At 40.7% G+C, this 12157-nt stretch overlaps 2 protein-coding genes across 5 annotated transcripts in view; one reads left to right on the plus strand and one right to left on the minus strand.

The window, feature by feature from the left end:
* THAP4 (THAP domain containing 4) overlaps positions 1–6880 on the plus strand; it is a 39624-nt gene extending 32744 nt beyond the window's left edge. For both annotated transcript variants that reach the window (XM_060242121.1, XM_060242122.1), the window contains one exon: positions 3717–6880. In XM_060242121.1, coding sequence (XP_060098104.1) covers positions 3717–3836 — 120 coding nt within the window. In that variant the 3' untranslated portion in view covers positions 3837–6880. The remainder of the gene's footprint in view (positions 1–3716) is intronic.
* A 3089-nt stretch (positions 6881–9969) lies between these two features.
* BOK (BCL2 family apoptosis regulator BOK) overlaps positions 9970–12157 on the minus strand; it is a 36883-nt gene continuing 34695 nt past the window's right edge. For all 3 annotated transcript variants that reach the window (XM_060242141.1, XM_060242142.1, XM_060242139.1), the window contains one exon: positions 9970–10867. In XM_060242141.1, coding sequence (XP_060098124.1) covers positions 10742–10867 — 126 coding nt within the window. In that variant the 3' untranslated portion in view covers positions 9970–10741. The remainder of the gene's footprint in view (positions 10868–12157) is intronic.

Here is a 12157-nt window from a genome sequence, read left to right on the forward strand (position 1 = left end):
GAAATTGCCTAGCATTCTACCTGTGTAAGGAAGAAATTCTTACATGTTTAGTAAATATTTTTCTCTCCCGAAGACTGCTCACCCCTCTTCAGTTTATCCACAGTTTCCCAATGAGTAAAAGGTAAAGGTGGTCAGTCCCCTGTGCAAGCACCAGTCGTTTCCAACTCTGGAAACGTTTCCATCACATCACAACGTTTTCACTAACTAGTAGCATAGTTTATATTCTAAAACTTTGTTCATCATCACCAGGCAGCCTTTGTTATCTTTGTAGCTAGTGGGTTTAGCAGAGCAAATATATTCCATTGATGAGAAGGAAGACAAAAAAGTCCCACACTTGTCAGCATGAATACAAAGCAGAAAGGCAGTTTCTGCAGAGTTTGAAGGAGCTCTGCTCTTCATCAGTTTTTGTGCTGCTCATTTTTGCTCATCAGGGTCAGAACAATAGCATAGATTGTAGGGAGGGGGAGGACATTGAGATTTTCTTACTACTGTTATTTCTGGACTATGCTAGATACTACATGGAAGTTGAGGAGGCTTATATCTCAAAGTAGAGAGATGTAAAGGAAGAAGAAGATATTGGATTTATATCCCGCCCTCCACTCCGAAGAGTCTCAGAGCAGCTCACAATCTCCTTTACCTTCCTCCCCCACAACAGACACCCTGTGAGGTGGGTGGGGCTGAGAGGGCTCTCACAGCAGCTGCCCTTTCAAGGACAACCTCTGCCAGAGCTATGGCTGACCCAAGGCCATGCCAGCAGGTGCAAGTGGAGGAGTGGGGAAGCAAACCCGGTTCTCCCAGATAAGAGTCCGCGCACTTAACCACTACACCAAACTGGCTCTCCAAAAGGAGAAAGGAGAAAGAACAGGTCTGTATAATGGTGGTAGACAATGCAGAAATAAGGCTTAGGGTGGTCTGGGAAAGACAGTGCAGAAGTAATGCAGATTGAGGAGAGATTGAACAAAGAGGAAAATTGGCAAACTGAACACCGTAGTTCTTGTGTAGATGATAGTTAAAACGTGGCATTCTACTTTTCAGAATGTCTGTGTCTGAGAATGCCCACCATGAATTTATAGGGTTAGAGCCAGGGCTTTTTATATTTTAGCAGAAATGCAGTTCTGGCTGGCTAAGCATCAGGAGGTGTGGCCTAATATGCACGGGAGTTTGTGATGGGCTTTTTCTACAAAAAAAGCCCTATGTGAAGCAATGGTGACACCAGAGGTGTGGCCTAATATGCAAATGAGTTCCTGCTGGGCTTTTTCCTACCAAAAAACCCCTTGGTAGAGCTTATATAAATGTTCTTCATTGTTGTTCTCTGTGGATTACACTGGAAGAACTGTGTTCTGTTGATGTATTGGAGGTTGATTTTTGACACATTTAGAATAGAATAGTGACACATTTTATCCTATTGTCTTTGTAGTAAGATACATTCTTATGGTGTGGTAAGATACATTCAAGATACTTGCATGAAAATGCCAGTGGTCGATCTGTCTTTTGGTGACTTTTCACAAGATGGTGTCATAAAAACATGATTTACAACTTGGTTAATTCATTGTCAATACTTACTATTGTAAGAAGCCTTGATTATGAGTGTTGGGGTGGGGGGAGGGAACTACTGCTTGCATTATCAAAACTTCCTAGGGCTTTTCCTCTTCTGTTGGAGCCCTTGTGTTGGGAAAGAGCTGTAGGTTTAAGCACGCATCTTTAAGGAATATTCTGAGTATAGATGCTTGCTTGATAGATTCATGGATGACAAGAAATGTGTGCTGCTGTAGTTTCAAAGAAAACAGATTTCATTCTTCTTGAAGTAACATTTCTCCCCTTTATCAGAAGACCCATTCTGCCTGGTGGGTGACTTTGGGCCAGCCATACTGCCTCTGCATAACCTAACTCACAAGGTGGCTTTGAGGATAAAGCAGAGGAGGGGAGAGCTCCACACACTACCCTTAGCTCCTTAGACACAGGATAAAAATTTAGTAAGTAAATAAAGTCTAGGGCAGGTAGAGACCTGTGTAGTCTTGATAGCAGACTATGCAGATTTAGTCCTACAATTCTTCCTGTTTTATAAACATTCTTGCAATATATATTCAAATTAGGGAGCTATTAACTGTTGGTAACTCAGTCCAGCCCCCACAGACAGTGCCACAGTAACAGCAGAGTCAGACTTTCAGCGCTGATCTTCAAAATGTGTTACCTGAACAATCTGAAATCCATGATGAATATCGTTATATTAAAGGTTTGCTAAGCTGAAGATCCTGTTAAATTAACATGAAAAGGCAAGACTATACATTTATCATCTTAACCCAGTTTTAACATTAGAACTACTGTAGTAACAGGTCCAGGTTGAAGGGCTCAGAGCAGCTTACACAATTACTTAAAATGTAAATATTAAAAAAGAAAACACAGACACAGACAAAAAAAAGGAAAGATCTTTCCCTGGCTGATGGGTGTGAGATTCCCAACAAATCCTTCAGATTCTGGCTGGTAACTTGGCTGTGCAGCCGCAAAACAATTAACCATTTATTATTTGTGCTGCATCCACTTTATCTGAATTGTAATGTAATGAGTTGGCTTAGGCTGCAGTAACTCAGCACAAGATTGCGATGTTAGCATAAATGGCTTTTAAAATGGCATTTTTCAGGGACAAATGTTTAATTCCATAGATCCCTTCCTCTATACATGTGGATTTTACATGTGTGGGTTTATTGTCTTGCTGTATGTTCAAAATAACTGATGCATTAGAAAGCTTTAGTTACAAAGCTTTCCTGGTTGAAAGTTACATATCAAATGCTTCTCTGCTGCTCTTTTGAACAGTTGCAGTCAGTGAAATAACCTTTGGCTGTGTTTCTTGGGTTGGGCTCCTCGCTTCCGGATATTTCATTTCCACTCTTCTTTAAAAACGATGGTAACTATGGCAAAAGGAGCAAAGGGCATTGACTAACATACACAAAATCTTGGATTATGTGCAAAAATCATTTACTGAAAGAAGTGGAAGGGCCTTACCGAGCAGCTCATGTACTCTGTGCCAAAAAAGAGCAGACTGAGCTTGCTGCAGTGTGTTCATAAGCCCTTTTTCATAAGACCCTGTGCATTTCAGATGCTAACACTGTTATTTGTACTCTGTTCTTCAGTTTAAGAGGACTTGGATCTAATTCCGCGTCCCATTTTTCCTCTTATTGTAACTCTTCAACTTCAGAGTCTGTTGCCTGGAGTTAATCTGGCTTGACAAATTAGAAGCAGGACTAGCTTTCAAATAGGGCACAGTGCTGAGTAGAGATGGCCCAAATATTTGTCTGTATATGTTTGTGTTTTCATTTCATTTGGAAAACCCCCTCCCATTTCTAATTCTGTTCTTAGGTCAGCTCTGGTTTTAAGGATGCACACTTGAGTTGGCAGGCCCTTTTCAGAACAAGATTTCTGGATGCACCGAGGGCTGAGGTAGTTAGAAAGAGCCTTTGTCTGTTTTTGAGAATTATTACTTACTGTTTTATGGGGAAATTCAGTGCATTCGTCTTCAAACGCCCTGGTAACAAAACATCGTATTATTGGGAGGAAGCAGAATTACAACTGGTAATAATATTGTCTGTATGGAATTTTGTAGGAATGGGCAATAAGTGATTAAGCTTATTCAGTCCATGTACCTTGGTTTATGTTGCTGTTGTTTCTTCTTGAATTATGAACAGAATTAAATCATAAACCTTCTGTTTTGTATTTTGTAGATTACTAGAAAATTTAGGCTCAATTCTGATGGGAAACTAGAACAGACTGTCTCCATGGCAACCACTACACAGCCAATGACTCAGCACCTCCACATTACCTACAAGAAAGTGACACCTTAAAACAAAGATGAGTTGTTTTGTCATAGAAGCGCCAAGGCAAACTGCTGACAGGGAAAGGAGGCAGCTTGGAAGAGGAACAGTGATTTTTCATCTTTTTGACCCAGTTCTCACCTGGCAGCAGGATGGGGAGAAACCACAAACTGCAGTTACTGAAGGAATTTACTCTGAGGTTTCTGTAATGGTAGTTTACAAAAGTAAAGCCAATAAAAAACCTTTATTTTTAAGGGTGTGGCTTTGAATGGTATCATGTTAGAAATTACTCTGTATTTGACATTTGTTAAGAAATTTTCAAAATTCATCATTATGAAGCATAGAGAATGATGGTTGACTTCATTTTTTGGAGTTTCCTTTTAGTGATCTTAACAGCTTGCATACAAGTCCATATGCAGAGGGTGGCCATGGATTTCTCTGATCAGATAGTTTAGAACTAGAACCTCTTTAAAATTGTAGGTGTGGGTCTTATCCTGTTAGCTTTATACATATGAACAGTCCTTAGATTCTGTGGTCAGATTAAGTGTTCTGCAGTGTTTTCAGGATCAGGCCCATTGCTGTAGAATCAAATTTCTGTGGAACTGGGATTATCATCCACTTTCTTAATCCATGGGTTTTGTGGTAATTTGAGTTTGTCATAGGTATGTGACAGAAGCAACAGTAGAGGGGAAAAATGAATTGTCTTGTCTTGTAGGTTAATATCAAATATACTGTTACAGGTGGGAAAGACCACTAGAAACTTCAAATGCTAAATGACTGATTTGCACAGTATTTTGACATTCTTGAAATGTCCCTCTTCTTGGCCGTTTCCCTTCCCCTTCCATAAATGGGCTTCCTAGTTTCTCAAAAAACAGCATTAAGGGGAAAAACTAGTCATTCATACCCCACTAATTCCTTTTGCTTGAATAGTTCACAATCCCAATTTAAGGCCTCATTCTCTCTCCCCCCCCCTTCCAATTTTGGCATCTAATATCAAATATGCAATAGTACAAATTCAGCACCAGAGCTCCTTGATTAATTTCCTTTTAATATCCCCCTGACTGTTCTGTACTTCCTCCTGTTTGGATTATTGGGTTGGAGTTTAAAATGAGGTTTTAAACCCCCAACTCAGCAATCCAAAGAGGAGGAAATATAAAATAATGAAATGAATTAAGGAGCTCTGATGTAGATATGTAGACCCAGGTGATTCCTTATATGTTTAGAAAGCTGTTGACTCTGGTTAGCTGCTGTTTTTTTTTTTTTTTTTTAAGTGCAGTAGCATTTATTGAATACTATGCAACAAAATGCTTGGAATAAAAGCATGTTAGAGATTATTTTGGGTGTCTCTTTAAAAACAGATTCATCAACTCCCAGGGATCCCAGTAAGATTTATAAACTGCTGTTGGGATATTTTTGCATACTTGACTGCCCTGTGTTTCAGTGAATTGCTTGTACAGTCTTCATGTTGCATCATCTGAAAGTGTTCAACTATCAAATGTGCACTGGGTTTTGTATAGTAGAGTAGCTGATAAACATGATCGGTCTACAACATACCTTCTTTCCTATTACATCCTTTTTTGTAACCTTTGAGTTGCTTTGTTGATATAAGTATTTTCTGAGGGCTGATTTCTACACTGAATGATATGCCAGGATATAGAATGAATGTCTGTGGTATTGCTTTAGATGTAGCCTATGCTTTCTCTGCTACTGCAGAACTTCCAAAAGTGCATAGATAGTGGCACAGAATATGTGGAATGAGTTTCAAGTGGACCATAGTTGTATAAGACAGTATTAACCAACATACCAATTGGAGCTTGTGAACTACTCGCTTCTCTGATAGGCTCTGAGGAAATAGACAGAAAAGTTGAGAATGAACAAGTGTCAGTAAAGTTGGCAAGAGTCACAGGGAAATTCTTTAATTTTCCTGTTAAATTTGATGACTGTGTAAGAAGCTGGGGGTGGGGGCTGTGGCTCAACTGTTACATGTGGGGCTACTATACTAAGCTAGATGAACCAATGGTCTGACTTGGTATAAGGCAGGGGTGGCCAATGGTAGCTCTCCAGATGTTTTTTTGCCTACAACTCCCATGTGCCCCAGCCATTGGCCATGCTGGCTAGGGTTGATGGGAGTTGTAGGCAAAACACATCTGGAGAGCTACCGTTGGCCACCCCTGGTATAAGGTAGCTTAATGAGCCCAAGAATAAATGAAACATGCATTGCATTCCTACTCAATTATCCTGGTGATGTTAAAATCAGAAGCCTATTGGGGGTGTTAGAGCATAAAGTGACAGCCTGGACCCAAGAACTTCCTTCTGAAGTCTTCCTCCAGTGAGGTCTTCAGACAATGTGAGAAGGTGCCTTACTTAGCAGAAGGGAAACCTTTATTGTTTGCCACTAATTTTCAACACTTCTACATAATTCTCCTTCCCATTTTTGTCACGTGGGCACTCAGCATTTGAGGATCTTGGAAGGAATGGTTAGCTTTGTGTACTTCCCCTGTCCTCCTCTAGCTCTCTGACGAAGAACGAAAGACTCAATGGGGCTAGGGGAGACATTCAGATGTCTAATTCCTCATATGACCTAATGTGCTGAGTATTTATGTGGAACTGGGTGGGAGGGTGAATTAAAGGGTGCTGTTATTATGCCTTAAGAGGATCTCTCTTCCGCTATTCCTATGTGGATAAGGCTTGTGCTGTGCCTTTCATATAGCATATCAGAGAACCTCCCAGTAAAATACAGGACTAATGTGGGGAGTTCAGATTCAGTATTGCCCATTAGAAATGTCTAGCATTTTTTAAATGAGAAAATGAGAGTTCTGCTGACGCTTGAATTCCATTAATCAACCCGTCACCCTGTCCCATATATTGTGATTGATTCCTACATATGAAATTGTTAGCGATAATAAATTATTACTATTGTCTTTTGAAGAACAGGAAATATCAGTGTATCTCATAAAGCATGCTTGAACTCTGGTGTGGGGAGTAGCCAATGCCAAATGCATACTGTGTTTTTTAGAATTTCTGTTAGATGCCTGTGAGGAAATAAAGTGGTTGGTTTTGGGTTCTTTTGGTAATAGTTGGGTCCAATCAGTACTCATTTAGAAGGGAGGAGTTAATCCATGACCTTCCTTTTCCTACACAACAGAGCTGTCCTCTGAAAAAAAAAGCTAAACTTTTACTGTGCTTAGCAGAACAAAATTTGTGTCCAGTGTCACCTTTAAGACCAACAAAATGTTACTATGGGCATCAGCTTTTGTGTACACATTCAGTTCTTCTGATGGTAGTGATCATGTCAGTTTAAGCATTGAGCCATAGGTGGATAGGCCAATGGGTTTGGCCTCAGGTTCTAAGCTTTGTTCACCTATGACCCTTACTAACTGGCCCATCTGCAATGTGGAAAAATCAGTCATTTATCTGACCCTGTCTCCACACACATAGTTTTCCTTGGTGTCTTTACCAATGCAGCTGTTGCAATTTGTAACCTGAAGCCCCAGGGAGACTAATTTATCCCTCCCCCTCAAAGGGAAAGTTACATGGACTGGGTGATTTTCTACAGAAAACCTGGAGACTTGCAAGCAGGGCTTTTTTGTAGCAGGAACTCTTTTACCTACTAGGCCACACACCCCTGATGTAGCCAATCCTCCAGGAGCTTACAGTGAGAGCACATACAGCCAGCGCTACAGGAACTGCACTGGCTACCAATAGTGTACTGGATTCGTTATAATGTGCTGGTTATTACCTTTAAAGCCTTATATGGCCGAGGACCTGTCTACCTGAGGGACCGTCTGTCCCCACACATTCCCCAGAGAGTACTAAGATCTGGATCTCAACAGGCGAGACTGTCGACCACCAGGGATCAGCCCTTTTCAGTGACAGCCCCCTCCTGGTGGAATCAATTGCTGGAAGAGGTTAGGGCCTTGTGGGACCTCGCTCAGTTCCGCAAGGCCTGTTAAGACCGCTTTCTTCTGGCAAGCCTTCAGTCGACTGTAGGAGAATTCTGGAATAACTCATCTTGAGAATGAGTAACATCTGATTTGTTAGCACCAACTGTAGATTGTTTTAACTTGTACTGTTTAATGGTTTTATTGATTTTATGACTGCAATCATAGTTTACTATGATTTGATGTAAGCCACCCTGAGCCCGCCTCAGCGGGGAGGGCAGGGTATAAATCAAATTAAACATAAACAGTAGGCCCTGTAAGCTCTTGGATGATTGGTTACATCGGGAGGTGTAGCCTAATAGGCAAAGGAGTTCCTGCTACAAAAAACCCCCTGGTTACAAGTGATTGCTCCTCCCTTTCCCTATGAGGATGTTTTTCTTAAATTGTCTGTGTTTTAAGGAAGAGAGAGATTACACACAGCTCCATGCTCTGTATAGTTTGACTCTGAAAATGACAAAAGGATTAGGAAAGATAAATGAGGCAGAAGCAGCAGCATATACAGCTGTAACTGAAATTTCATGTGTACAGACCCCTCCCATTCAGTTTCTCAGCATACAACAAAAAAAAAAAATCTTTCTGAGGCAGTATGAGTTCTCTATAGAATTTCCTCTGAACTGCAAAACCAGAGCTAAGTTACACATTGTGCAGTCCATCAGCAATTGACTGGGTTTCCTACCATTTTTGTTCTTAATACAATGTGGAGAGATGCTGAATTTGATCAGAGGAGTTGTGCTTATAGCAGAGATGTTTAACCTTTTTTGCATCCATGCTGTTTTCCAAACATAAATGGCTTCCCATTTTCCCCATGTTGGGATAGCAGCAGTTTAGGAAAAATATTTAGAATGGGAAATTGGTATACAGTGAGTTGGAAGGGTGTCACCCAGCCTCACTGCTGTGGTCACAATTGAAGTCCCTCTCCTACATTCCATTAAAATAAATATTATATGATAGCCATTCCCTGCATAGTTTGGCCCCCAGACTTCAGGTCTCAGCCTTGTAAACTAACTGCAACCACACTACTGAGATCTTACCAATGAGAAATCATCACCTTTACTCCGTCTGGGCTAGATTAACATCAGTTGAGTAAAATTCCCCATACATCCTATCTTTTCTCGTAGAATTGCACTGCACACATTTATTACACAGGTTTAATAGTTTGAAAATATGTAAAATGATGCCTTTGACATTTTAAATAGCATTTGCCTTGTATCAGAAGTACTGTAATTATATTTTTACAATAAGCTTCCATAAGAATTCATGTTCTCACCTCATCATACATAGAGACTAAACTTAAATTGCAAGTTCTAGCACACCAAAGCTTTGGATCTCTCAGCACCAAGGCAGGATACACCTCCTTGACAAATGCCTGTTCTCCTGTATTTCTGAGTTGTTTGCTAGGAACATGACAAATCATACACTGTGGGAGACAACCAGATTTATCATTCATCTGTATCTTGCTTTTTTCCCTCAATGGAGATCCAAATCAACCTGAAATACCCCCTCCCCACAAAAAACACAGAAGAATGAGGGAAGGCTTCCCAGTGCAGAGTAGACATTCTCTAGGCTGATGCTTCTGGGCATGCCCAGGCCTAAAGTACCAGTGAATGGGAAACAAACTTAATAAGATCTCATTCAGCCACTGCTAGTCAGATAGCAGGCTTCCTGTTCTGCCATGGGTCTAGATCCCCTAACACTGCAAAATTTGACTTCAGCTTGGCTCAGGAATCAAACTGGCTTAGGTGCTAAAAAACATTCCTTCTGTTTTCTATCACCCCAAAAGTACCAGGAGGTGAAAGCCTTCACCCCCACCACTTTTTTGTACTCTTCAAAATGCTGCAGCTAGTACTCTGAAATAACTTTTTTCTCTAGTTCATCTAATGGATGCTCTAATCAAAGAACTCTTAACTGGCACAGGCTGCTTGTCTACCTTTTCTTTGGCTCAAATGAAATCATCTTAAGCATTATTGTTCAAGAACAAAATGTAATTTATGGCACCTGAGCCCTTATAAGATAGCACTAATTTGTACAGTAAAGAAAACATTCATGTACTGCAGTGTATTGTTTTTACATAGCTTTATCTTCTTGGCAAAAAGACCCCCAAATAAGGATGCTAAAGCCAAGGCAAAATTCAGGACTGCTAGTAGATAATCAAGGCTGGTGCTAGAAAAGATAATTTTCCTTACAATGTTATATTACTTAAATACACATGCACTTCACACTACTAAATATTCAGCATTTATTGTTTACCACAAAATAAACAGTTGTACATGATAAATACATGGCAGTGGATACAAGACATGCCACTTCTTTCCCCACAAAATACAACGCCCGTAGGGAGTTCATCCTCAGATTTCTCAAGCTTGGGGGGAGAGAAAGAGAACTTTTTTGAGGATTGTAACCATTTCTGCATACTAGCATCTCAGGGTTCTGTTATTTTGTTCCATAAGTAAAACCAAGCATTTTAATCCTTCATATAAGGATATAGTAGGCAGTTCGCTGTTCATGTTACACAATCCTTTTGTGGATCACCCTTGAGTTGTATAGCCATGAAGACTCTTAACTTCTGACGTCCTCCACAGCCTCAAGGGCAATGTTCAGAGAAGGTGGGAGGATGTACTAGGCACCTGAAAGAAATCACTAGACAGTGGCCATTTTACAAGTAAAGGAGCACGGTCTTCTTGTTGGCAGCTTCAGCTAAAATTCTTTACTTTTCTTATGTGTAAATATGGCACTGTTTAGAGGAGGGAAATAACTGAGCAGCATGCACATTTGTCTTCTGCCCTTGTAAGTAAGATCTTAGCCATTCACAGTGCAAAGGGCATTGCAAGAAATGACTCAGACAAAACTTTTCCCATTGCTGAAAAATGTTCTTGCATTTAGGCAGCTGGGAAAGGAATGTATATTTGCCTGACCCTCCCCTCATCTCATTCCTTTCCCTTCTGTATGCTGCCTGGGTCCCGAAGAAGGAGATGGGCTTCACTTGGCAACTGGATGTCATCTTTCTGGCAAGAGCACAAAGAAGATGGCCTTCAGGAAGTGTCCAAAGCTACAGATGGCAGCCACAAGCCAATGGGTACGAAGATTAGGATCAGTATTCACCACACACTTTGTTATGTCTGTCTAGAAAGTGGGGAGAGAAATAGAGCATCAGATATGTGTGCTTCCTATTTTCTACACACAGTTTCCCAACTTGAACAATGTACAGTTTGCCCTTCTGATGCAGTTCCACAAGAATTCTGGGTAGACTTCCCACCCCATTCAGTCTCCCTAGAGGTTTTCCTTAGAACCACTACATTGTATTTTTCCTATAACCTATCTGTTTGGGTATACTTAGAGGGGCCTAGTTTATGCCAAACTGTAACCTGCCTGTCCTTAACCAGCATGAGCCCTTGCATAATATCGCTGAAAACTACAAAACCACAGACTGCCAGTAAATCTGTGTTTGTTTTGCATATCCTATAAATTCTGCTTTTTTAAGTAGAAGTATTTGGGGCTGCAGTGGAAGGGAAACACATTTCATGGATGGAAATCCTTCTGCCCAAAGAAACACTCTATTGTTGGTACACATCTGAGAGATGTGTGTTGGTACACATGTTTTTGCAGATAACACCATTGGTAGAATGTTGGTATGTGTGTTTTTGCAGATAACACCATTGCACTTGGTTGTATTAAACCTTCTGAGCTTTATATGAACACAGAGAAGTAGTCTTCTGAGGCAGGGATGGTCAACTGGCATTCCTGTGGGCAACATCTACTCCATAACATGTTTTTGTATGTTCCCTGGAAATCTGCAGTTCCATCCTGTCTTGTTTTTCATATTGTCAGAAAATGTTCCTCACTGTCATAGTTGCCCAATGGAGTCACCACTGGACAGCCAAGTGGCATATGAATTAAAGGCAGGAATAGCAAGACCTCCATAACCCCTGATTGGATCCTTCTGCTCCCCACAACAGACACCCTCTGAGGTGGGTAGGGCTGAGAGAGCTGCTTTTGAGAGAACAGCTCTCAAAAAACAGCTCTGAGAGAACTTTGGTGAACAAAGAGCTATGAGAGAACAGCTCTGAGAACTGTGATGGACCTAAGATCACCCAGCAGCTGTATGTGGAGGAGCAGGGAATTCAACCTAGTTCTCCAGATTTAGAGTCCACTACACCAAACTGATTGACAAAAGGAATGATGCTGCAGAAGCTGAAAAAAAGGGTCGCAGGAAATGCTAGAAGGACATATCTGGCAATAATATGGTGTTCAAATATTTAACATTTAAATTATATTAATGTTGAGTTAATTTTTTCCACTTATTCCACAGCTTCAACACATGTTCAGAAGATACAACCCCAAATAAATATTTCCCCAAAATAGAAGCACATTAGGCCTATGAGCAGCTGAATTCTAAAGCACATGCTCAGCAGC

This window comes from Heteronotia binoei, chromosome 6 (genome assembly GCF_032191835.1).
Source record: "Heteronotia binoei isolate CCM8104 ecotype False Entrance Well chromosome 6, APGP_CSIRO_Hbin_v1, whole genome shotgun sequence".
In the NCBI taxonomy this organism is placed as follows: domain Eukaryota; kingdom Metazoa; phylum Chordata; class Lepidosauria; order Squamata; family Gekkonidae; genus Heteronotia; species Heteronotia binoei.